Source organism: Sturnus vulgaris, chromosome 7 (genome assembly GCF_052056855.1).
Source record: "Sturnus vulgaris isolate bStuVul1 chromosome 7, bStuVul1.hap1, whole genome shotgun sequence".
In the NCBI taxonomy this organism is placed as follows: domain Eukaryota; kingdom Metazoa; phylum Chordata; class Aves; order Passeriformes; family Sturnidae; genus Sturnus; species Sturnus vulgaris.
The window spans coordinates 37,132,022-37,158,877 of NC_142249.1; the positions used below are offsets into that span (position 1 = coordinate 37,132,022).

The following is a 26,856-nucleotide window of genomic DNA, read 5'->3' on the forward strand; positions in this document are numbered from 1 at the left end:
GAAACAAAATACCAATTGACAAACTGGGAGCTTTTTTCCCTGCAACAACATTTGGTATGATGAGATACGATTCTAGACCAGGGAGATTCAGTGTGGTGGGAGATGTGGAAACTAAAGACTTGCTGGCATTTTCTCTCATTGCTATAATAAATGTTACAAGCATCTTAATTAAGGTTCTAATAAATGTTTAGGTCTAACTGTTGCTTCCACATACACAATGGAAAATGCACCAGGAAAGACAATGCTTTTTTCCTAACGAGTTTTCAAGCACTACAGACAGTCTCATTCTGCCAAACTACTTGAATAAGCTCCAGAATCCACAGTGTGATGCAGGCTGGAGTGAAGAAGTCTTATAAACTCTGCAAGGATTTGGGATGCTCAACAAATAACCAGTTACTGGAAGAATACAGTGGAGACACGGGAATTACTCACAAAAGGGTATAAGCTTAAATGGACAAAGTAAGAATTCATAACAGAGTGATTAATCAAATTTTAAATTTTTGCCCTCAGGAAAAAACAAAAACAAACAGGAAGTTGTAAAAAAGTACCTCCAGTTCTGTTCAAGGCCAAATTTGTGTCTGTTTTCCACAGGAAATCCGAAAAAAAACTTTAAATTTATCTGCAAATGTCAGTTTAACTTCTCAGTAGTGAGCATCTCTGAGTGTCACCATCACTGAGCATCACCTACCGTCTTTGAGGATTGTTTCTCGCTCTGTGCCATCAATTTTCTGCCGTCCAATTAGGAAACTGGTGGTATCAGCAAAATAAATGTAATTGGTTTCAGCGTGGAAGTCCAGAGCACGAGGATTGACCAGGTTCTCTATGGGGATCATGTACTCATCAGATATTTTGGTATTCAGATCCATTCCTCGGATTATTCCTGGCCGTCCCTTCCCATAAAAAAGAAACAATTCATTCTTTGGTCCTGCAAAAGAAAGATTACAAACATAAACAACTGATGCTGCCTAATCTTCTTCACAGTGCATAATGTCTCTGTTTAATTAGCTGCCATAATTAGTGGGGAGCAGAAGCCTTATTTGATACCAAAAAATTAAAGTTTCATATATTCTGAAGGTATTTAGATAAAAAAAAATCTAGCTAATTACATTACCTTCTTCAAAATACAAGTTACTTCAGTGAACTGCTTGCATCTAATTTTTGTGTGTGTATGTAAAAGTTCACACTGAAAAAGCAGTTGTAAATTACAGAATAACTTTGCATCTGCTGTGAAGTGGACATGTATAGCTCTGTAGGCATTTAATTTTACAATTCATTGGGATCTATCAAGGTAATACAGACCACAACTGAAGAAATATTAAAATCGAAAAACACCATGAACCCCAGCATATACAAAACACTTTTTTCCACCTTAAATTTCTCAGAATCAAACAAAAAAGATTAAATTTCTTTCAGATTGAAAGAAATACAACAAATCAACACACTGTGTTCTCAATAGTTCGTCTTCATAAGACTTTTTCAATTTAAATAATTAAATTGATTACAAATAACAGTTTGACTGAAAAACTAGGCAAAACCCAGGCATTCCCCAATACTCCTGTTGGCTGTAGGTGACCAACAGATTGTGTATCTGTAACGTTAGTATAACTACAGCTGCACAAACCACATTTGCTTTCACAAGTATTCTGAGAAAAAACCTTGACTTGTTCACATGAATGTTCTGCTTTTGTGCTCTAAGTTGATTGTATGGGTGGAAATTGGATGTGACAAACTATTAAACCGCATTCCAGTACCTGTGAAAATGTATGGCATATAAACAAAGAGTGAAGCTGATTAATGTAAAACTTGTGATAATTTTCAGCATTCTTTGAGTGTCCCAGGTTTAACCTGTCACTCCTGTGAACTAAGCCAAATCAAATAATTTTAAAGGAATGGAAGGAGCATGTGAACAAAGTGTCATGTACACTTTACAAACAAACTTTCCCCCAAAGCAGCCCCTGTGATTTGCTAGAGAACACCCAGAACCATCCCCTGGATTACTCCAGGCTGGCAGACTGATTCCAAGGACATACTTTTGCATGACCTGCCATCACTGCCCAGGATGAAGCCAGTCCTGCAGCGACAGGTCCGTGCTTTGTAGCTGCTGCTGAGCAGGCAGACGTGGGAGCATCCCCCGGGCATCCCGTGTGGATCCTCTTCACACGCGTGGCTTCTGGCTATGGCAAGGGGAAAACAGCACGGCTCAGAGCCATTGAAAGCCAGACAACGACATGCATCAGCATGCAGCAAGGTTACACAGAGAACAGATATTGAAAACAAGGGGATTTGTGTCACAATAAACCTTTCCATAGAGTATCACTGCTAAGGAAGGTGTGTTTTAAAGACGATATCCAAGCCAGGCCAGTAATGCCCAGAGCTATCCAGCCATGCCCATGGCTGTGTGCAGTCACACCTTTGTGAATAAGCTCCTGCACAGCATTTTCCAGGCAGGGTTTCCCTGGGAGATGTGACACTTCCCTTTTCCATTTGTTGCTTTGGTTCATTTGGTTAGTTGGGGTTTTCTGAGGACAGAGTGCATCCCATGCCCACACAGTCTGGTATTCCTTCAACTCCATTAGACAGCACCTTTCTGGGTAGATACTGAAACTGTTGAAACTAAAGAACAAAACAAGCCTTGTAGAGTATTTCTGTGTTTATAGATTCACACAATGGTTTGGGTTGGAAGGGACCTTAGAGCCCATCTTATTCCAAACCCCTGCCATTGGCAGAGACATCTTCCACTAGACCAGGATGTTCCAAGCCCCATCCAACATGGCCTTGAAAACTTCCAAGGATGAGTTGCAGATTTGTACAGTTGGGATATAAATCCAGCTGAAGAAGCCAAAAAATTCATTTCCCTTGATTTCATATTTCCAAGTGCATGGTTCTATATTAGCAGCCTATTTTTTTTTTTTTTTAACTGTTTAAAGCAATATGCTGAAAAAACAAAATCTACCAGGCTACGTTACATTTACTAAGCTGCCTTAAAACAGAAAAGAATATCCTAGCTAAAAAAATGTTCTATTCTTCTTACTTTACCTCAAGCTTTTCAGGTTGTTTTTTTTTAAAAAAAAAAAAAAGAAAGCAATCAAGTGGTTTAGGGTCGATAAGGTTAAAGGTAGTACAGAAATTCCACCAAGCTGAGACAGCTTTTACAGAGAAATTTGACAAGCAACAAACATGTCCATTCAAAACAAAAGGAGTAGTGGAGTAATCACAGGATGTAATAAAAGATTACACTGTGCTCGTGTCTCTCCTCTACTCAACCTCTCCGACTCCCTCAGGAGTACAAGAGGGATGATAATAGCAAAGAAAGAGTCTTTGCAGCCTCCTTCAGACATTGACATCTGCAAATCAATGCCCTCAGCTCCAGGGTGAAAATTAGTTCACCCACTCTACATCAATTTAGAGTTTGTTCCCACTTCAGAAACTTCTTCACAAGCAGCCATTCTGTTTAGAAACATCGACATTGAGAATTGATGTGTTGGCTTTTCTGTCTAAGCAGTCATGGCAACGATTTATTGTTATCAGTCATGCCCAAAAAAAAAAATCTCATAAAGCGTCACAGTAAACATTTTGGATCTTGCTATCTTTGCACAAAGTTCCCAGAACTCCCACTGATGTTCTGCATACAGAAAGGATGTGAACAGATTACAGTCCTACAGGACTACACACCTCAGAAACTGCTGTTTTACCAAAAAATTCTGAAGATAAAAAAGAGTTTTTTCATTCTAGATAAAAATGAAGATTTCTTTCACAGATGGCAAAGCTGACATTCACACAAAGCAAGAAAACCCTGCCAGCATTTCCTTCTCTGGCCAGGTCTGTGCTGGCAGCTCGGCAGGTTGGCTGCCCACACCTCTGTGCCTTTTTGGCAGCCCCAAAGGCAGGAGCTCACCTGAGGTGTGGGGTCTGTCTGAAAGCAGAGACACCAGCAATCTCTGAGGTCTGAGACCCAAAGCCATGGACAGTACTGGACATCCAACAATTCTGAAGGTGTTAAATTCTCAGAGTGTAGAGCAGGGCTCTTGGCCAGTTCTCCAAACTGAATTCTCTGGTGAGGGTTGAGTTGGAGCTTAGAGACATGGAACAGCCACACAGAAAACTGGGCAGCTCAAGGAACAGAAAGTTGTGCCACAAGGACAAATTTTCTCTCCATCTTCAGATACTTTTTTCTGGTAGGACCTTTTTAACTGCACAGCCACCTACTACCTGGTTTTGTGTTTTCTAGAGAGGAAATTTGATCTTACCTGCTGCTTGAGGTCTTTTGTGGTACACTCGGATCTCTTTAGCATTGTCCATCCTAGCAAGAGCCTGAACATCAGTGCCATTGTACCTGTTTATTCGTGAAATGCTGAGGTTATCTGAATTAACTGTATATAAATAGTTTTCAAATACTGCCAAGCCACAAAGATGCCTAATCTGGAAAAGAAACAAACGGTATCATTGTTTTAGCTCAATATTTTAGGCATATATATGAGTTGTAAACATCAAACACTACTGTGAATTGCATTCAAACTGTAGAAAAGGTTTTCCAAATATTTGTAGATAATAATTACAAAGGACACTAAAAGTATAGTTCACATTCTTGTAGTCTGAAATTTATAATTAGAAAAGCTTTGTACAAGAAAGGTAGAAAATTCAAAATATTTAGCAGTCTAAATTCATTTACTCTACAAATTCCCCAGTTTCTCTGTTTTAAATTGAAATCTACATTTTTGAAGTGCAACAGCTACATTAGCATTAGCTAATGCTCATTAACTAACAGTAACTAAAATAAATTAACTATTATTAACTAATAAATATAGCAAACTTGAAAATTTAAAGCACAGTTCATAGGCGCAATTGATCCACTTTAAAAAAATATTGTACTATCAAATCAGGGCAAATGGTGCAAGCTATACCTGCTGAATATTTTCTTGAGTATATAAAAATAATAAAAAAAAAATCTGTCAGCTCTTCTGTGTTCCTTTTGTGTTGGTGTCTTTGAACATAGTGGTGGCCACTTGGTAGTACTTGTTTATCAAAAAGTGAATTCTAAAATTGTGATAATCTCTGATGTGCCTGGGCACATTGATCAATAATTACCTAATAGCTGGTAGTTAAGACAATCACAGCTCAAATATGAAGTGCTCGATAATTTAAATTTGATTTATAGATTTAGAAAATGTAAAATATCTCACTAGCAATTCTGAAAATTGAACAAATTAAAGAGAATTTTTGCCAGATGTTCAGATATCCACAGGCTGAATATCTTATTACTTTAATCATTGTCCACCCCAAAATATTTACTTATATCATACACTCACAAATGCAGACATAGGTCACCAAAAACCAACCCAAACAAAAAAAGCCCTCTTGTGCATCAAGTATTTCAGTCACTCTGGAAATTATACCACAGTTGGCCAAGTCTTGCCAACTGTATTCTGTATTCGTGTATTCTGTCTTCATCCAGAAAAAGGAATAATAATTGACATCATTGGAAGTGTTTGCTAAGACCCAATAGAAATTCAATGCAATAGTAAGATGGAGAAGAAAGCAGCCTTGAAAATAAAGACACATCTGTACCAAATTGTGGAATTCTCCCCTGAGTTACAATCCTTTCTCCCCTATTTCCATTTGCAGTCAGTTTAAATCTTTATTGTTTAACTCCCCTGAGAGATTTTCTTTATTAGAACTATTAAAACTATGAGTCTCTTTTAGTAATGCATTTTATAATGATCTAACTATTTGTATTTCTTTTTTAATTTGCTGATTTTTTCCAGCAATCCTGTGCAGGAGTGAAAACACTACTGGCTTCTCCTTTGAAAGCCACACAGGCTGTCAATCTCAGGATCCAGTTTTGTTTGGAAAGCACATCTTTGATATGTTTGTACTTACATAATAAACTTTAGTCCCTAAAAATTCTTGGGAACAGCTTTGTGGTTTGCTGTTTCCTTGGACTAATGAGGAGTAAAATGAAGAAGGAGTCATTCTAGATCATGGCATACGCAGCACAAAATATATTGAAATTACCAATTCTTCATTTGAGTGGAAAGACAATCGTTATTATTTGTGACAACAGTGAGAGGCCAAACTTTTTAATACCCTCCACCTGTATCAAAAAACAGATATCTCATTTTTTAGCTAGTTTTGAGAAGAATCTCTCTGAACTTGATAAAGTATTCTCTTTTGCATCTAAATTTCAGCAAGAATAGGAAGAACAAGCATCTCTCCTATCATACAAGTACAGCTGAGTTAGAAGCCTGAGGTATTTGTTAATGGCTTCTGAAAATGATTTTAGCTTTTTAAGTATCTTTTCCAAAACGTTACCAAAAAAACAAAACAACCCCCCCCAAAAAACCAAAAACCAACTAACAAAAAAAAAACCCCAACACACAAAACAAACAAACAAACAAAAAAAGCCAACAACCAAAGGTTTGCAAGACCTCTTGTTCCAGAAATGGTTAAAGATTGGGGATAGATTGGCAAATATAGGAAGGTGTTTGACAAACCACCACTTAGACTGATTTTTGGCACATTTCCTTCCTACTTTTAGTTAACAGTCTAACCAGTTGCATCTTGGTAAACACTGATTACTTAGAAGCAATGAATGACAGAAGGATAGGTAAAATGCTTATTCTGCCTGCACATTTTTACATATCCTATTTAAACTGAGGCAGAAATAGATGCTAAGTGACCAGAACAGTTTGGTCTTTGCTGATTTTCCCTGGATGCACACAAGAATCACAGCTGCCAGAGAACTCTTCCACTCTCCAGGCTAATGCACTGAAATACTCCTCCTCAAAGACTCAGAGTTTGTATTTATGACTCGGAGCATCAGCATCAGCTGTGAAAAGCATCATTGCCATCAACAAAAATAAGACTTAAAGGCATCCCGATTAGTCTGAATGGATGAACAGCTTTTGCTCTACTATTTCACATTATTGTGCCTGTTTGTCTCTCCTTCCTGAGTGGGTAAGGACATCTTGTCATTAATGATTTATCTCCCTGCACCTTTCCACCCCTGATTTTCCCTCCTGAGGTCTTTAACAATGGAGACTTACAGAGTGCATTGTTAATGAGACACTGCATGGAACATTCATTCATAGGTTGCAAAATTGCTAAATTGCAGATAAGCCAAAGAATGTAGATCGATCTTTTAAATTCTAACACATCTGAACTAAAAAGGTAAAAAATTATGAAATTCCTGTAGCTGCTAGCATTATGTGCATTAATTTATTGATATAATTTTTTTCAGATTTGCAAATAAATACTTACTTGTCTGCCTTTAGTTATTGTTTGCCTCCTTCTCCCCTGATAGTCAACAACTTCCACACTCTCCAGATATATGTCAAGCCAGTACACATATTTATTGATGAGGTCTAGTGCCAGAGCAGTTGGCTGTTCAATTTTCGAGTCTACTATCCACGTCCTGTTCATTCCATCCATGTCACATCTCTCCACCTTGGCAGTATTCCCGTAGTCTGTAAAGAAAAGCTTTCTGTTGAAAGAAAATAAGATGTTGTAAGTTTTTAAGGGTGTGAGCAGAGTGCAAAGCTCCTGCTGGCTTTGGGAAAAGGAAGTTTTTGTTCTTTGTCATTTTAATTTCCTATATACCCCATATTGATAAACACATACTTGTTTTTAAAAATTCACCACATCTTCTAACAAATTAACAATTACACAGAATTATGCTTCAAATGGAAAGCACAGAAGTTCTAAATGCATTTTCTTAAAAAAAACAGATACACCAGGTAATGCTCTAAAATTACAATCTTAAATTCACTTTTAACCATTATTTGTAAAAAATGGTATGATAGTTACAGATAACAGTGACAAAAGCACAGAGCACTCAGCTTGTCTGGAGAACAGTTATTGCACATAAGCTATATCAAACAGGAATCCCCACTGTCAGGTGTTTTAACATCTATTTCTGAAGGGGATGCTTTAGTCTGTAGCACATTTGTCTCCAGTCTTGGAAAGGTGTTCAGGCTTCAAAATGCTTCCACAAATCCAGTGAGTCATTCCAATAATGGAATAATGGAATAATGGGAAAGTATCAAAGACTTAAAATTGCTGCTAAATCTCCCTAACCCGATACTTGATTAGTATTCACTGGGTTTAGCACACACAAATCAATTTTGATTAACCCGACAATATTTTAACAGGATTACCTATTTGTGAGAACAAATTGCACTTGCAAGCTGAAGACCACCTTGCCATGACTTTAACACTCTGTAAAGAATAATCTGATTCCAGGCTGAATGTTACTAAAACTACTTTGAGAACCAGGATTTCATTATCCAAATGAAGTGAATTATCTCCTAGTTATTACCACTAATGGGAATAACTTTGGATCAACAGCATATAAAACTTCAGATATCTTTATGTGACAGAGCAGTAATTTATAGCCTTGTAACCTCTCATAAAAATCCAGTTTTAGCCTATTTGCTGAACAGCAGAATGAAACCCATATCCTTTATTTTTAGTCTTCAAACAAGTAAGACTACATTTTAGAGGTAGTTAAAGTGTTTCAAGTGCAAAAATTGAAAAAAAATAAAAATAAAACCACAAAAACTTTTTTAAAGTAAAGCCACTGGATTAATCTAGAGTCTATGTGCAGGATCTGTCAAATGCCAAAATGAATTGATCTCAAAATCATAAAATAGGGCTGGAGGAGAATTTGAAAGGTCGTGTAGTCCATCACCAGGCCATAAGGCAGAATAAACTTTACCTACAACATTCCTGAGGGATAACTCCATTCCTGACAGGGATTTCTATTTATCAAAATAATTCTGAATTCCTGTTCTGTCCTTCACTGTCATTCTTAATCCCAGCTGTACTCTAAGAATATATTTAAAAACACACACTTAACATTCAGGTCTATATAAATCAAAATGTCCATAGCACAGAATATTTGCAAAGGAAAAATCATGCCTGAAATGCAAAAGTAATTTGGAATGAAAACAGAAAGGAAAAAAAAAAAAAGTGTGTATATAGCAGTATATGCACTTATTTATGTATGTATTCATATCATCAGAAATAACAAGGCCAACACCTATATATATTTAAAATAAGTTGTTAAAACGTTACATGTATTCCAGACTACAATCTGTACTTCTGGGGATTTGATTTATGTTATTTAATGGAACTTTGTACCTCAAGATTCAATAATTCAAATAAAGCTCATTTTGGAATCATAGAACCAGCTGGGTTTGCTGTGATCAGACACTCACATATACAGAGATACATAAATACACAGACATGTAAGTAAATACACATCCAAACACACAGGAGTTACAAAGACCTGAAGTTTGACTTCAGGCTGACTCTACTGCAGAATGTTCAGTTTTATTAATAATTTAACATTTCTACAGATTAAAATGCAAGTTAAAAAAAAAAAACAACTATTAGCTATTTACCATGAGAATATAATTTCAGATCAGATAAGAAATAAAATGTTTCTCAATAATAGATCCAATAAGGAATATCCAAGAATTAAGAATATTTAAGAATTTAAGAGGATTTCTGGAATAGGGAGGTCATTTATTTTTTCCTCAATATCTGTCTTACAATAACATCATTTGTGCAAGTTATCATGACTTCATGTGTAAATGTCACTCTTTTTATTCTAAAAATCATTATTCTTCTCCTGGAGACTGACAACCATGAAACTTTATAATTAAAGAGGTAAAAGACAGAACAAGAAAGTAGTTGCCTGAATACTGCTGAATAATCAAAGTGATTTGAAAATTAAATTAAGAAAATTAAACACTTTACTGTATAATCTTGAAATGCAATTCTGTATTTAAAGACTAATGTAGATTTTTAAAGTGAGATTTAAACCAGAACTGCATTTCTAACACTAGAAGTTGACCCACAATTACACTGTATTTCCTTTGCCTTGGGAGCTCTAAAGGATGCACTGTACAGTATTTATTTCACCTCAAGGCTAATTTTTCTTCTCACAAATAGTGCTGGGTTTCTCTCTCCATTTTCAGCAGAGGGCAATGAAATATTTTATCCATCCACAGAGCAATTTTGGGAGGAAAAGTGCCCCTGTGCTTGTCTCTGCAGAGCCCAGGCTGAGGGCACTGGGCTGACCTGGGGGACAGGCTCTGGCAGGGAGAGCTGAGTTCAGCACAGCCTTCATTCCCTGACACTGCCCATGAGCGTGCTGACTGAGGCTGCTGCAACAGTGAAAGCTGGCAATAAACTGCATGTTATTAAGGCATGTTGTCTTTTGAAAGCTGAATTCTGCCTGTAGTTAAACAACAACTAAAAGGGGAATCTTCTTCTTCAAGTCCTGGTGCTTTGCAGGCATTTAAGCTCATAAAAGTATTCAGTTGTTTTTGACTCTTCCAGAATGGTTTCACTGTGGTTCCAGCAGTTAGGAATCTACATTTAGTAACTAATGGTGATATCTTCCAGGCTGAATTACACAGACTGATTTCTGCAGCAGCTTATTTGGCTCAAACAGCTGTTTTCACCTGTCCTCCTCTCCAGAGATATTTCTAGATGGAAATCAAATTCTTTCCCTCTGCCTAGCAGCTAGAGATAAGCAAGGGAAGGCAGACTCCCTCCTCTTGTCAGACAGGCTCTTTCTGTTGCCCTTCTGTGCAGTTCCTCCAATTTTAGGTCAGTGATTGAACAAGCATGGCCAGCACTGGGTTTGCTGTTCCAGAGTGGAGTTCACTGGGGTCTGCACAATGGCCCAGCAACCTCCCTGCATCAGCTGGAGATTCAGCACCCCTGGATGACATTTGCTATTTTCACAGCTATTACACTGCTGGTATAAACTCATCCTCTCCCCAGCTATTACATGATCCCTCCTCAGTCTAACAATTTCTTAAAATGTTATGGCTGGAGATTTTCTAGAGAGTTTGGTTCCAACTAGGAATAAATACACAGGGACTAACTATTTCATCCACACCTGAGCAACAGCAGCTCTCCAGCCTTTTAAAATATCCTCCCTGACTAACCCACTGACTAAAAATAGCAATAAATGTTACCAAATAGAACTAATTCAAAAAGTAAAGAATGCTGCCATGAGACAAAAGCGACAGTAACTTCCCAGTCCCTACTCTCACACCAGTGGTCACAAATTCATCTGTCCTTCATTATCAAGACTCAAATATTTGTAAAGAGGGCCTCAAAAGGTCTGATGTTCTTTCCTTACAGACACATTTATCTGTAGGATAGTTATTGCCTTAGTTCAGCTGCCAAACCCCTTATCACCGCTGGTTTTGTCCAGAACCTTCTGTCTTGTCACTTCCTTTTGTTTTCCAAGCTTTCAGTCACCTCATTCATAATCCACCTTTTTAATTAGCTGAGACAGAATTGTCTTCCCTGTAAAGCAATTACATGACTGAAAACTGCTAATTTCTAATGCACCTAAGATGCCAAACACTCTACAGCACAATCAGAGTTTGGGGGGCAAAAATGCCTAATTCTGGAACTCCGAGACAAAAAACCTATGACATATTATAGGAAGCAAAAGAGTAAATTATATATAGAAAAAGAGGATGTTTTCTTAGGCAGAGTTACTGCTGTGGACAAGACCTAACTAGGATAAACTTAAAAAAATTCCTAGCATACCTCAACAGGAGCGATGAGTAGATAGGACAGGGTTTAATTTTCAGAAATTGCACTGAGAGGGTAATTTTCAAGACAGAAGCCAACTGAAGATATTCATTTGAACTTGGCATAATGAACAAGTCACAAAAAGAGGCTTTTTTGTCAATTTAGGAGCAGCATTATGAAGTAGGAAAAAAAGTTTGATTTAGAATTAACAGAAATGCTGTGCAATTTAATTGGTATAAAACATAATGAGAACAGCATTGGCATTGAGTGGCACCAGCCAGATTTACTGTAGGACAAATAGATAACTAAAATTATGGGGACTGTGGTGAACAAGGAACCTTCTTCAGAGGAGGTGATCAAGCAGCTAATTAAAAGGACTGTGTAAAAAAACCCCGTGGGGTTCTCTTACAGCCTGTGGTATGATGTGATTGACTGACTGGATTCTCAGAAGGGGACTGCCACACAATCCTGTGTCTGATTTCTACTGCATTAAAAAAAAAAAAAAAGAAAAAAAAAAAAAAAAGAAAAAAAAAGAAAAAAAAAAAAAGAATGTGATTTGATTTAGTTTACATCACATTTAATTAATAATAAGCTTCATAGCATGGTTCAGTAGTATTTTTACCTCGGGTGATGTTTAGTTTGGTTTCTGGGTTCAGCAGTTTTCTTTTTTCATCCACATCTAAAGCATCAGCCACCCTTAGATTTGGCCCATTTTTTGTATTAAATGATCCATGGCCCTCAGTGTCTCAGACAGATTTTAGGAACTTCAAACCACTCTTTGCTAGAACTCACACACATGGAAAGCAATTCTCAGGGTTGGGACAATGGGAATTTTTTCCCCAGGGGAGGAACTGAAACACCACTGGATTTGGGTATTGGGGTTTCTCCTTCCTCTACTTCTTTCCAGCACAATGCAGCACCCATCTCCTGTCCCTACAGGAATTTCCCAAACTATTTTAGGAGGCTGGAAACTCTTTGGCTCTCCAGCAATGTGCCTTATTTTTTTTTGTAACTGATATTGGAAGGAAATATTGAGTGGATGTTTTTGTGCTTCATGGGACTGAAATTCTATTAAAGTTCCTCTGTGATTTCTGCAGTGTAAAGGAGGACATATGTTCCAAATGTTCCTGGCATTTTGGAAATCTAGCAATGAGTGCCTGTGAGTAAAATAATAATGGTTTCTTCTCCTAGAGAGCTGCAGATTTAGTGCCACGCAGGAAGCAGCACAGGGTCGAGCTGCAGATAAAAGTAAAACCCAGTCAGACAACTCATTCTCAGCACACAGAGCCCAGCTCCACTCACTGCCTGCTGCACAACAACAGGCAAAAATCAGCAAAACTCAACCCTTAGGGGGGATATTTGTAATGAAATACAATTCTCTTTACTGGGAAATCGCCAATTCAAACAAAAGTTTTCTTATTTGCAGCAACGGGGGTGGCGGCCTGAACAGCAAACGGGGAAAGTAGCTGAGAATTTGGGGATGGATTAAAAACAGAGCCAGTCTGGTTCACTGCTAAAGAAAATACAAGTTGTCATAATTTTTTGTTTGTTTGTTTCTGTTTAAACTATCCATTGTCCGTCTATAAAAATATGCCTGTTAGAAAGCTAAACTGGTTTGCCATCAACAGGTCCCTCCCCAGCCCCTCATTTCCTTAGACACAGAAATATGAATTTTCAGGTGTTATAAAGTGAATGTAATTTGATAATTCAGGATGGTTGTTTATTACATTGTTGTGACTGTACTCCACAATTGTTTTAGCAATCCTGCATCGTGTTCTTCAAGTTTGATCCCTTCTGCTGCAGAGGGTATAAAAGCCTTCACTTTATTTTTCTTAGGGATGTCAATCAAATGCACATATTTAGAGTTCATAATAACCCTTAAAGGTGTTTGCCCCCTCCTTTTTCCACCCAAATATGCTTTTTCTGCAGAGTGAGAGTGCAGATGTCTCTCCTGTGCACTTATCTACCATCTCTGGGTCCTGCAGGAATGATGCAGGATAAAAAGATGTACAGTTGAGTTTCTGTCTAATGATATTTTGTCACAGCTGCAATTTTCTCACACAACCTCTACTTCTTCCTATGCAGAGTAAATATGTAATAAACCCATATTAATCTTACCATATTCTATTTCTTGCTCCATTTATGAGTAGTTATGGCTGTACATGCTAAAAAAAAAAAAAACAAAAACAACACATCTAGACTATAACAGCAATAAAGCAAACACACAGAGAAATGGAAGTTCAGTTCATAGGTTTTGCTTGTGGATAAAATTGCAGAGAAAGTTTGTCTTACACTCTCATCACAAGAGTTGTCTGGTTGTTTTTGCTTTTTTTTTTTTTCTCATATCAAGAATACAGCAATGGGATGTACTCTTGAAAAAATGCATCCCTTAGAATGTATCAAATTTATACTTGCTTAAACCTGTTTTCTGTCTACACACAATTCAGTATCTTTTCATTAAATTCATTTAATTACCTTGAATAACTTTGTGGAGAAAGTAATTTTTCTGAATAAAAAGCATATTCTCTGAATTTTCAAAATGTATTCCCAATATAAAATTTTAGTAGGTAAATCAAATATTACCTTCTCAGCCACATGTTTTTTCCATAACTGCATGCAAAGCTTTAATAACTGTCAGTTTGAAAGGAAAGACACATTGCAGATGTATTCCTGGATTCATTAAGGACACTGAATATCAGTATTTATTTATCAGATTACTGCCCTTTATCTGAAAATGTAAGGATTCAGATGCAGAAATTTGAATTAGAGTCCTTTCAGACTAAGTGTGTTTCCCCATGTGTTACTACAAGCTCGTCAATTAGAATAGAAATGAAGAAACATTGATTATTCCCATTTTATCACAAACCAGCTGTGCCAAATCGATGTACTGATCCACTAAAAAAAATATTTTATAAACAAGTTTATGTTATATGGCTTTATATCAACATTTAAGTAGACTTTTAATGTGACATCCAAATACCATGAAATCTCTGTCATATTTTTAAAAAACAGATAAAAATCCCCCCTAAAGTAAAGAAAATACTTAGCAGATTTTATATAGTTACAAAGTATGTGTTTACATTCAACCCATGCACACACTGATGTCAGAGATACTGAAATCTGGAACATGATGATGAATAGTTCTAGGATTATCCTGAGTACTTATTTTTGAGGGTAAGATGGTTCATTTCCACTGCTTTACCAGATGTACAAGATGCAGGGAAATAATTTTTCCATAGAAAATGAAAAATTATCTTTCTTCATTGGCAACTCAGGGCCTGATATATTTGTAATCCTTCAAACTCAACTCGAGATATGTATTTTAATGTGCAATTTTTGATTATTCTACTTTGAATGATTTCTGGAGCATCAAAATGGTGCCATGTGACCTTTTATACTCTTTACAAGCACTCATTTATGTACAGAGCAGAATACACATATTCATACACTTATTTTCAAAGATTTCCTTACCATTGTACCGAAGCTCTTTCACAGAAGAAATAAATGTAGCACTTTTCCTGAAGGTATTTAATTTTCACAAGATATTATTACGTGCAGTCAGACTCTATTGCTTCTTCCACTTAATAAATAACCTTTTCCCTTAGTTGAAAAGTGACAATATTAAAAATTGCTTTTTAAAATAGGATTTTTTTGGGGGGGAAGAAGGGAGAAAGTTTTCATTAATTGTTCAGTGATTGTAAGAGAATAAAGGTAGAAATAAAGAAGATCATTGAAATTGTGTTTGACTTGCAGCCTGAGGAGCTTCAGGCTAAAGCAGTGTGGAGTTTGGAAGGTTTAACTTTTGTCCTAGAGCTAAGCTCAGGCTCAGAGCAAATCAGGACAAGCAGCAACTCCTTGTTTAAAAATGACTGTCTAGACACAGGAGGCCATCATTTCCCAAACACGGCCTCACTTCTCCAGGGCCTTTTTCTTCCCAGAATTTGAGACATGGCCTTTTCAACCCAGTCTGAGAAATGATGGTTGGATGGAGCATTTGGCACTGTGAAATGTGGAAAATGGGCCCACTCAGTTTGTCAGGGATTTAAAATTATGTTTTCCACACCACCAGCATCAATCACAATATAGGATGCTTTGTCTTCAACTATGTGATTTCTGTCAACCAACTTTTTCCACTTAGTGACAAGCAATGAAAAAGGAAACATTTTTGCAATACTAATTTCTTTTAAATGTATTATTAATGAGAAAAAATAAATTAAAACAGTTCTTCCACCTTGGTATTTGATGACCTATAACAGATTAAATGTCAGTAATAGCTGGCATTTGAGAACCTGTCTCATCCATCTTATGCAGAAAATGCTACAATAATCATCATTATGTAGGATTACATTAAATTAATCAAAAATCCACAGTTTGCAAGCTTTAGGAATCTCAGAGCTCCTTCCCAGGCAGATCTGCAGAAAGGCCAGGATTACATTAGACTTTAGATCCCAAAGGCTTCAGACCCAGAAAACGTGATTTTAAGTTATGATGAGTTAGCATATGATGAGTTAGCAGACAACAGAAGGGATGGGATTTTTTTTTTTTCCCAGTAAATTCAAGGAAGGATATATCTGTGACTATTAATGCAATGATGTTTCCAACTCTGAAAATCCCAACACTGCACACTGCTGGAAGCTGGCAGGTTTGCTGTGAGAACTGCTGCTGGATGATGGGTTAGTCTTTCTTTCTCATCTAAGGTGTGTTTTGGGGGATTTTTTTTGTTTGTTTGGTTTTTTGTTGTTGCTTTCATTTTGTTGTTTTGTTTATTTTGGCTTTGGCTTTTTGGTTGGTTGGGGTGGGTTTTTTGTTTTTTGGGTTTTTGGGTTTTTTTTGCATTTTGGAAAAGTCACACTGGGAATGTTGTGAGAAGCAACTGTGCTGGCACATCCCTCAGAGCCCCTGCTCTCAAAGCTCTTGGTTAGATGTAAGTCATTATTTATAATCAATGACATTGAAGCTGAAGATGATCTTGGATGAAGAAATGGGTGAAGCTGTAAAAAAAACTATTCTGACAAAAAAATTACACCTGAAATTTATATTTAAAATACATAGGTAAATTCTAATTTGTATAAAAAATTACTTCAAGTTTATACATGTAAATGATCTTACCTCATGCCAAAGAGGAGAAAAAACATTTAATATTTGATCTCCACAAGCAAACACTACTAACACAATAAATCCTTAAGCTGGTTTAAATTGTGCCAAAGGCTATTTATCACAGTGCAGAACAGAAAATAGCCTGTCCCTGGCAGCAATGCACAGAACTGATTTGTATCCTGGCTTTCCTTTGGGATGACACAGTAAACTTTGCAGGTTAGGGAATTATTCCAATTCAATTGATGATTCTAGTGGTGAACAGCAATGAGAAATACTCAGGGCTCACCAAGAAAAAAAGAAGTATCTACCCAAACTATACCTGAACAAAATGAAATAAAAACAAGATTCTCATCCAGCACTTCGATGTTTCTGTTTAGGAATCTCTGTTCTTTAATGTTTGTGGGTTTTTTGTTTTTTTGTTGGTTTTTTTTTTTTTTTTGTAAAGCATTAAGTTCTGAAGTGAATATTAGAACTTACATCTTGAGTTTCTGATCAACCATTTTCTGCTGCAGAGGTTGGTTTGGATGCTGCTGGCCCACAGCAGGCTCAGTGATGGCACATCTCTGTGCAGGACTCAGAGCTGCAAATCCTCCCACTACAAATTCCTAAATGGAGCCTTATTTAATGTCAGCAAAAAGGGAATTACTTGATTCCATGTCTCATCCTGGTGTTTGACAGTAAGTCAAAAGTAAGTGAAAAATAGGCAGTTTGGCTTCCTCATTAACTACTGAGTAAATGAGTCATTTTCTCCCCAAAATTTTACTTGCAAATTATGAAAAAACCCAAACCCCAAACCAAAGTCTTATCTGAAACAAAGGTCATAGATTAACAAATTATCAAGTTAGTAGAAAGAAAAAGCAAAGCAGGATTTATACAGAACTGTAATATTTGAAATTGGGTTGGAAGTATTGTATTTGCATTGTTTTATCTCTTCTGAGATCATAGATTCTACATCTTCATGATATTTTTTCTTAAGGTGCTACAAAACAGAATTCAATTTCAGTTAAGTGTCAACAAAATTTGCTTTATTCCACCATGGAGAAGGTTCTTGTGCTTTTGTTGTTATTACTCTATTCTTGATCTCTTAACCTTTAATTTACAGCATCAAGGCCTAGTGGGAAGGCAGAATTATTTATAATACCACTAGTAATTAGTGCCTAATTACTAGAACTAATATGCAGCTGCTAGAAAACTGTGCATATATTCAAGATTTAAGGCCAATGAGTGCTGATTTGTAACACAAATATATAAACAACAGAAGTATTTCCATTTTGACTTCCAAAGGTTCCCCAACTGAGAGCCCATTGATGATCTGCCACATTGCTTAATAAATTTCTACTGTGGCCAAGAACTTGTACAAATAATTGTCAAAAAGAGTTCCTGCTTTTGGCTCTAGTTAGCAAATATTTTCACAGATTTTCCTAAAAGACTTACTGAGTGCCTAGAAGAATATAAAGACAAAAATGTTTCAGTATGTGGTGGTATGCAATAATATGTAGATACTGACCAGACTGCAACAGTAAATTGCTGGAGGTTCTGTATTTTGATGTTCAAAGTGATAAATATGAATATATTTATTTATTTCTGTCATTGGTTTGCAATTTCCCTTTTCATTTGAGCGGATCATTTGAATAACCCTTGTTTACTGAATTATCTGCTGCTATTTTCCACATGAAGTTTGTATCATTTCAAGAACAGTGAAAAGCTGTGCTGGCATGACAAAGTACTTTATAGAAAAGCCATATATGTAATACACTCACTGTGCTTGTTACAGAGTTTTGAACATAAGTAATGAATTAAATAAGAGGCTGCAAGAAGCAACGTGGGAATTGTGGGATTAAAGAGGCTGTCAGCTGATCCAGAGGCACAGCATCCACTTCTGCTCCAAACACACCATTTATATAAATTTTTAAAGCAGTTGGCAAAATGTGGTAGCACAAAACTATGTTTTGTTTACAGAAATGATGAAGGGATTAGCTGAAATCAAATGAACGAAGATAGAAATAAAATAAATTCCCTGTCTCCCCCCAGAGAACCCACAAAACCATGGGAAAAATTCAGCAAGATAGTCAACAACAAAATAAATATTATTTCAGGGGATTATTGGGTTATCTATCTATCTATCTATCTATCTATCTATCTATCTATCTATCTCTCTCTCTATCCATATCAATCAGACATTTTCTGCTGTGAGATTGTGACTCCTTGCTCTCTAGAATAAAAGCATGGAGCTACAGCATGTTCAGCATGGAAAGAATTCCAGAAAGTCACAAATCATAAATTATTAACAGAAAATAAAAATAAAGGGGACTTTAGCACTTCCCCTCCTGCCCTGCTCCACTCTGGGCTGTCCATGTTTCTGAGGGATGGGACACAAGGTACCACCCCATCCCACGTTTTCTGCAATGCACAATGAACCCATTCCTGGATTTTCCTATTCAGAGAGGGAATTTCATGAGCAATTTTGAAGCCAGCAAACAAATCTACTTCCTGATTACTCTTCTGAAACACCAGAAATGTCGAGCTGTATTAGCAGCCCCTGCTCTAAGCAGAATGAGGAGAAAAAAGGGAGGATTTGTACACCCTAGTGAAGGCTGCATACATCATCTCTGTAATAATGTTTCAAATTTCAACCTACCACACACAGAATTAGATAGGAAGACAATTTCTGAAAATTACTAAAATGAAAAAAAAAAAAAAAAGAAGGAAAGATTGCAGGAAAAATAAAATAAAAATACTTTTCTGGCCAAGCATAGGATTATATTAATGTGCAAAGCAGTTAGGTTATGCCAGCATGAACTGAGAGCTGAGCCATCCACACTATCTCACCGATTTTATTTTCAATTCTAAGACAATTTCAGAACTCAAAGAACTAAATTATGGCTGATGTCATTAACACTCTATGAAAAATGGAATTCTAACATATTTATGATTCATACCACTAAGTCTCACAAGCTTGTGGCCACGTCAGTGGTCACTAAATCACTTTTTCCTTGCTCAAAGTAGCACTGCTCCTCAAGTCTCCAGGCCACCAGACACATAGTGATGAGTGGAGTTGCATTTTAGAGCTGCTTAACTTATGAGTTTTATTAATTAACTAATTATCTCATTTTAGGAGAAGAAGAAACAATATAAACCCCAATACAAATGCTGAGTACCTGATATCTCATGTACTGAGTGGCAGCAGGAAAGGAGGTGAAGCTACACAAGGCAGGCAGCTGCATGTGCAGCCCAAGAGGTATTGATGGAAATGCTTTTATTAAAACACCTGATACAGTGTGAGGAGAAGACTCCCTTTGCAGCAGACAGCCTGAAAGCACATCATGGTGTGCCTACCTGTCAGGAGGGCTTGACTTCTTTATTTTTAGACAAAACTGATGCACACTGACATGAGCACAGAGTGGATCAGCAAACAGCCTGGTGGGGTTTGGAGGGGAGCAGGGCACTGCCTGTCTGCTTGCCTTACAGGATAAAAGCAATAATCTACAGGCATCACTAACAAAACATATTTTTCGCATTATTTTTGTCTGATGCCAGAAATATAATTAATACCTACTTTGCATATTACCTGCAACAGAAGTTAATTTACTCTAATCAGCCTGAGGTGAAGGGAGCACAGATTAACTTGGGGCTTTCTTCCACTCGCTTTATTTCAACATAATTGTCCTCCTCTGACACACCCCCAGTGAATAATCTTACAACCTGCAGCACTTTATCATCACTCACATTCCTCACTGCTCTCTGTGAAGAGCCAGGAGATAGCTTGGGTTGGGACACACAGTCACCACCTGCTGCAGAGCAGTCATTTCCTTCCTTACCTTATTAAAAGATCTGCTCCTGGTCTTTTCACATTTTATTCCAAAAGAGGGGAGACTGAAGAGCAGTAAGGATACTATTTTATATTCCTTAAAAGATGTTCCTGTGTTCAGCAAGCAGTAATTGCTTGATTCAACCTGATTCTTGATGGTACCTGGCAAGGGAGGTGCTTACTTGTCAAAGCATAATGGGCAGACAGCAGCAGTGACAATCAGCACAGCAGATCAGATGGTGCCCAAATCTCTGTGAAACCTACACCAATAAAAAGGATAAACCCCGGGGATTCAGTTCGTTTTGGAAATCCTTATTGCTTCCCAAGTCACTGAGATCCCGTCCTCACCCCCATTAAGTCAGAAAAGGTCTCACCACACAAGTGATGAACCCCAGGAACTCTGAACACAGAAGCTCCACTCAATTATAATGCAAAACTCCATCCTTTCTGCTCTTATTTGGTTCCTTTTCTTCATTTTTATTTTCTTCTTCTTCTTAATTAAACTAGTAATTGAGGCTGTGCTATGAGCTGAACTCAATTAAATAAGTCAGAGTATGTTCAACACATGCTCCCAAAACTCTGCCACTCAAAGCCCAGGCTGGAACATCTAATCTGCAAGCATCAGACAGCTGTAAACAGGAAATAAATTGCCATCTGAGCATCGTGCTGTTGAACACGTCTAGGAAAAGGCAGCACTCTCCTTAGTGTCTAAATAACAGCTGAAGTTGTAAGGATAGTTCCAAGGTGAGGAAAAATTCAATCAAAAAGAATTATTTACTGGAGAGAGCGGGGCTTTTTTTTTTGTTGTTTATTGGTTAATTGCTCTGCATTAGGAATTTTGGTGCAATATTTTATCAAGCAGTGATTTCAACATCATATGAAGTTTTCTGGTGGGAGGGCAGCAGAGTGTACCAGATACCCCAAGGGCTGGGATAAATCTGTTACTGACTTGATGAGTTCTTCAAATCTCCATGTACCTAATTCTACATCAGAGAACCTGGCCCAACATTTCCTTTTGAAACTTTTCTATTGCTATTTAAAACAGAAGAGAGGATAAAATCAATAAAGCCAGGTATGAGAGAGACAAAAAGTTCCTCCTCACTACTCTAGTGAAAATTATTTATTTACACATTGAAAAAAAGCTTCAAAAAGATAATATTTGGTGGCTAAACACTTGTCTGGTGTGTTGGAGGAGTGCAGATCCTTGAATTTGGAAGTAGCAGACATTACATGAGGATCTCCTGTGGCTGTGGTTTTCCCGGGATGTTTCTTTTTTCATGGTAACTGTGAAAGTTCCCAGGTTCACCTCAAAATAGAAGAGAAAATCTTTTGCAGGACAGAAAAAGTTCTCCCTATCACCTCGACTTCTGAAGTGCTAAGAGAGAAAAATGATTCAACATTCTTTGTAAACAAACAAAAAAGCCCAACCAATTTTGATGCTAGATATCCCAGATATCAGGTTATTCCTTACTCCTCACACTTAGGAGCAGCCTAAACTGAAGGAAGCAGCTCAGAAGGGCAGTAGCTGTGGTGTTTATTTTGTGTTTTCCTAATCTGTTAAGGCTATCCAGTTATCCTCATGTCCAGAAACAGATAAGCTGCTTCAAATCAATGCTCAGGATGTTTTAAATTGCACACTGCCATCATATATCTGTGAAAACACCAGCTATTTATAGAAATAAATAATTGGACATAAAGCTCTTCCATTCTCATAACAGATCACTGGACATCATGAGATGTTCATTAATCTTTGTTTCAGTTTGAATGGGAACACATTCTGTTTGAAGCACAGAAATGGAAGCCATAAGAGCAGCATACAGATGTGCTTTATTAGCAGTTGTTTTTCAAATGCATTCTCTGATGTCACATAACAAAGTCAGTGATCCAAGAAAGCTAAGAAATTCAGAGGGTAAAAGGACTGAAAAGGATGATATTATTAAGCCTCTTTGCAGGTTTTCCTAATAGAAATCCCATCACTAATCAGTCATTCGTAACAAATACTCATTAATTGTCATCCTTCTCAAAGCACTCAGCAACAGGACGGTATTTTTAGAGGTGGGGATGTTGAAGTGTAGAGCAGTGAGCTCACAAAACTGACAAGTATAAAACCAGGAAGAAAAATCAGTGTTTTTTTAGAGCTTACACCTGTGCCTTCCCCATCTGTTTATAGCTGGGTCTTTACTAAACACAGAGCAGGCAGCGTGCCTGGAGCTTAAACACACCACAGGAGACAGAGATGTATTGGCACTACCTGGTTTGCCAGGTACAGCAAATATTTGCTTTCATTTCCCAAGCCCTGCATTGACACAAAATAATTTATAACTCTATTGAGTATAAACCTCAAAATAACCTCATTTGGCTCATGCAGAATTAAGCTGATGTGCTGCAGAAGGCGAGGAGGACTCCCTGTGTCTGTGACACGCCCCAAGATTTTAGAAACACAAAGTGCTCAGTTCTACCTTCTGTCTAGAAAACTTGATAAAAGCTGAGTTTTGGTAAGGTTTTATGAAAACCTCCTCTACATTTCTGGTCAAGGTTTTAGGGCTCTGCTACAGGCAATACCACAGAGCCACAGTGGCAGCTGCTGTAATTAAGGCAAGCTGCTTGGTTTTATCAAACATTGTTGTAGGTTCTTTGGTTTCACCTTTCCCCAGACATATTTCTGTACAAAGGATTCTCTCCAAGGGACTTAGATTTTACAACTCAACAGCCTTGTGCTCATAAATCCTTGTTTAAATTTTTGGTGAGATCCTGTTAGTTTTTACATGCAGGAGGCAAAGTTCAGTTTTCAAGAACGTGCACTTGCTACAAGAGAAAAATGCACTGGCTCTCTGTGTGTTCTCCCACAAAACCACTGCCACATCACTGGTTACAGTAAATATTCCAATCAAAATATTAATATTCCAATTTAAATACTAATAATAGATGTACCACAGTTTCCCAAGAGCACTGAACACTTGTACGATAAAGCTGAAGATTGAGATTGTTCCACTTGCACAAGGTTTCTTTTTGAAATATTGAAATTTCTTTATATTCTTTCTTTATATCTGTGACCAGAGTAAAAGGGTAAAAGAAGACCCATTCTACCTTTTTTTTTTTTTTTTTTTGCCCCCTAAATTCCCAGCTTTTCTTCAAGTATCTTTATCCATCTATTTTTCACACTACTACCTAGTTCCTTACCTAGATATTTATCTTCACCTCCCTGTTTCAGAGCACTGCCCCTTGACTAGAAGCCACAAAGGTTGAGCAGTCTCAGATGTCCCCATCTGGGAAATAAAACATTTAATTCATCCAGCTTGCTTTTGCGATCTTAGAGTCTGGCATTCAATAAAGAGTAATTGCATATTTTTGAAAAGAGCTCATGTTGCACATAGATAAATACACTGTATTTTAAGCATACAAAGAACTTTAAAATGCATATAAGACTTGAAATATTTCTTCATTGCTGTCACAAAACTGTTTAAATTTATTTTTCTTTAATCTATCATGACTGTAGCTATAAATCCAGTGATGGGAAATAAGCATTTTCATTTGATTAAGCATTTTGAAGCAGCACTGAGTTTGGGGAACACTCGCTTGAAGCACAAAATGAGAAATAAAATGACACAATGAAAGGTAAATGTCACCAATCTTATGATTAAAAATACAATTAGGGAAGACTTAAAACTAATTCTGTGTAATTTTTTTTTTCCTTTAAACTGTACCCCGTGCAAATATGCCACACAGACAACTTCACCTACAGAAGTCAGAGCATGGGCAGCCAGTGACCTGTGACAAGTGCCTTGCAAAACATTCCTGGTGCCAACAGAGCTGTGGCATGACCTTTGCTTTATTTATTATGAGGGAGAATGGTGTTAGAAACAGAAAATAGGAGTGAAAAATCACATATACCAGAAATGGAACAACCTTCTAAGCCACGTCTTAACCCAGCAGCAATAGAGGAAGGGTTCTCCACTGGAAATTTTCAAGGGTTTTTTTAAGTATTTTTTTTTGCAATTAAATGAATGAAGTCATTACAGTTGGCAACGTTTTCATGAGGCGTTCTATTTAGGAAAATAATATATAGCCACAGACAAGATAAAATATGTATCTGTAGGAAATCAGAATGGTTAGTCAGATTCACCTCCCAGATAAAACTTCAGCATCTTTCCTCCTTCCCCCTGATTCTATAATTGCTGTGAAAGTACCTTCCATGAACACCAAGTTCTCCAGAGAACCTGAAATTGAAATAACAGTTTGCCTGCTAATCATTTTAGGGGAAGGGGGAAGCAGAAAATCCAGGCCATGGACTTCCCCTAAAACTTGAGGGTGAGCTCAGCATCCCCAGTGTGAGCCTGTTCAGCACTTGAGTGGCTTGGACCTGATGGTACTGGGTTTAAATGATCCTGTTTACTTTCACAGAGAGGCAAAAAAAAATATAGAAACCAGGGGGCTGAGCTCAGCAGTGCACACAAAAGGCCATTAGGGCTCGAGTGAGTGCCAGCACTGCCCTGGCTAAAGGGGCTGCTGAGCACCCTGAGAGCCAATTTACCTTCCCTTCTCTTCCATCATTCACAGGGGCTGGCACTTCCCTGTGTGCAGAGTCCCTGAAAGTGTCTGTTCCAGGATGGTGCTGGTGTCAGGAGTCAGGGGTATGGGTGTCAACAGGGCTGGAGCAGCTCACATTTTACTCATTTTGGTTGCAAACAAGCAGTGACTGAGAAGTGTTAAGTACAATTTCTTTCCCCCCAGTTTCTCCCAGCCCAAATCGAAACATCTTTCCCCAGAGGTTTGGCACTGACAGTGACAGTCATTACTCCTAATACTGAAAAACAGTATCATCTCCAAAACCTGTAAGATCTCTGCTTAGAAAAGAAAGATTCTGCAATCTTCATCTCAGTGTTTTCTTACCATTTGCAGAAATCCATACTACACTGCAGTGGCAAAAGCTTCCTATCAACACCTGTGGATTTCAAACTGCAAATTAAGAGCTCTATTTCCCTGCAGTATCACGACAGCAAAATAAAGCACCAGCAGGACACCAGATGTGAAATGGTAGAGCTTGTCTCGTCAAGAAAAAATTGGGTCCCATCCAAAAGTAAGGGAAAATTGAAGCTTCTACAATTTGTGTAATTCTGCTCTATGTGAAGTGGCTCATTCATGGCTCCTATTTTCTCTTTACCTAAACAAAAGTAGGTTGCCTAAATTAAAATGTAATTCAGCCATAGACAGTTAACAAATGGAGATTTGTGTCACAGCACTAGAGCAGTTATTTTCCCTCCACAAAAATATGTTCCTCTCATTTTCCTTTGGGTGTTCAGATAGGTGCACATTTAGGAACATATAATCTGTCTGTGTGACTGTATGTAGGAAGACATTGAGTAAAAATGTCATTTAAATAGGATCAGAGCTGCTTTTGAGCTGCTTGGAAGACTGAAAATGTTGCCTAGGATTATTTAATGCATGCACATTTTGTAACTGCACATAATTACTTACCTGATAGTAAGACAGAACCTACAACTTCATAAACATAGGAAAGCTGCTGTCACAGCTCTTCTATCTCCACTATTTCTCCTTCAGCAGATAGAAAATGGCTAAATTATCTTTCTCATCCATGGCAAACCTAATATGAGCTCTCAAACCTACCACATGCTGAGGAGAAAATACAGCCCAGGTGCCCCTGGTTATTATTAGCTGTCATATTTTTTATTCTAATAGGTCTGTAAGACTTCATTATCTGATTTTACAGTGGTACTTTCCTGGTAACGAGTAAAACCAGGTAAAGAAGCACAAAGAGGTGGAATTGTGCACTTGGGGAGGTGCAGCCTGCCTGTCCTGGAGAGGGTTGTCCAGAGCAGACAGCCAGGGTTCAAACTGCGGCCAACTCACCTTAACACCTGTAAATCAAAACTAAACCTGTGCCCTGGGAGCCATCCACAGATTGCAGGAATTTACAGGAAAGTGCAGGATCACAGCTTTGCTTTTTTTCTAATAGTTCTGCCTGTCTGCAACAACCCAATGATGTTCTTCATGCTGAAGCTTTCTTAGCTTTGTTCTTCCTTTCCTTTTTCTCTTTTCCCCAAATAAGTTTGTCCACTCTTCTCATATTTTTGTCCCCTCTCACCCAATTTGCTCCTTTAGCACTTTGAATTGTATCTGCTTGTCTGACCTCAAATTATTTTTACTGCCCTTTCTACAACCTGGCATTTCATATTGTCTTTTCCATGCCTGTCCATACTCATTTTAAGCACTAAATTGTACTTTCCCTTCTACAGCTTTCCAATGTGATTCGAAATTGAAGAGGGAAGCAATAGCCTCAAGACATTAAAACCCATCCATTTAAACTTGATCACAGAGAAGGCTCTGTAACTGTGAAGTTCACATCTTTTTATGGTCTCTTTTCCCCTGGA

At 37.5% G+C, this 26,856-nt stretch overlaps 1 protein-coding gene across 1 annotated transcript in view; it reads right to left on the bottom strand.

The window, feature by feature from the left end:
- Nucleotides 1-26,856, bottom strand: part of LRP1B (LDL receptor related protein 1B) — a 368,685-nt gene that overhangs the window by 223,205 nt on the left and 118,624 nt on the right. Inside the window, exons 6-9 of the mRNA XM_088168291.1 lie at nucleotides 7,258-7,480; nucleotides 4,248-4,419; nucleotides 2,031-2,174; nucleotides 689-925 (exon numbers count right to left, since the gene is read on the bottom strand). Of these exons, the coding sequence (XP_088024417.1) occupies nucleotides 689-925; nucleotides 2,031-2,174; nucleotides 4,248-4,419; nucleotides 7,258-7,480 (776 nt within the window). The remainder of the gene's footprint in view (nucleotides 1-688; nucleotides 926-2,030; nucleotides 2,175-4,247; nucleotides 4,420-7,257; nucleotides 7,481-26,856) is intronic.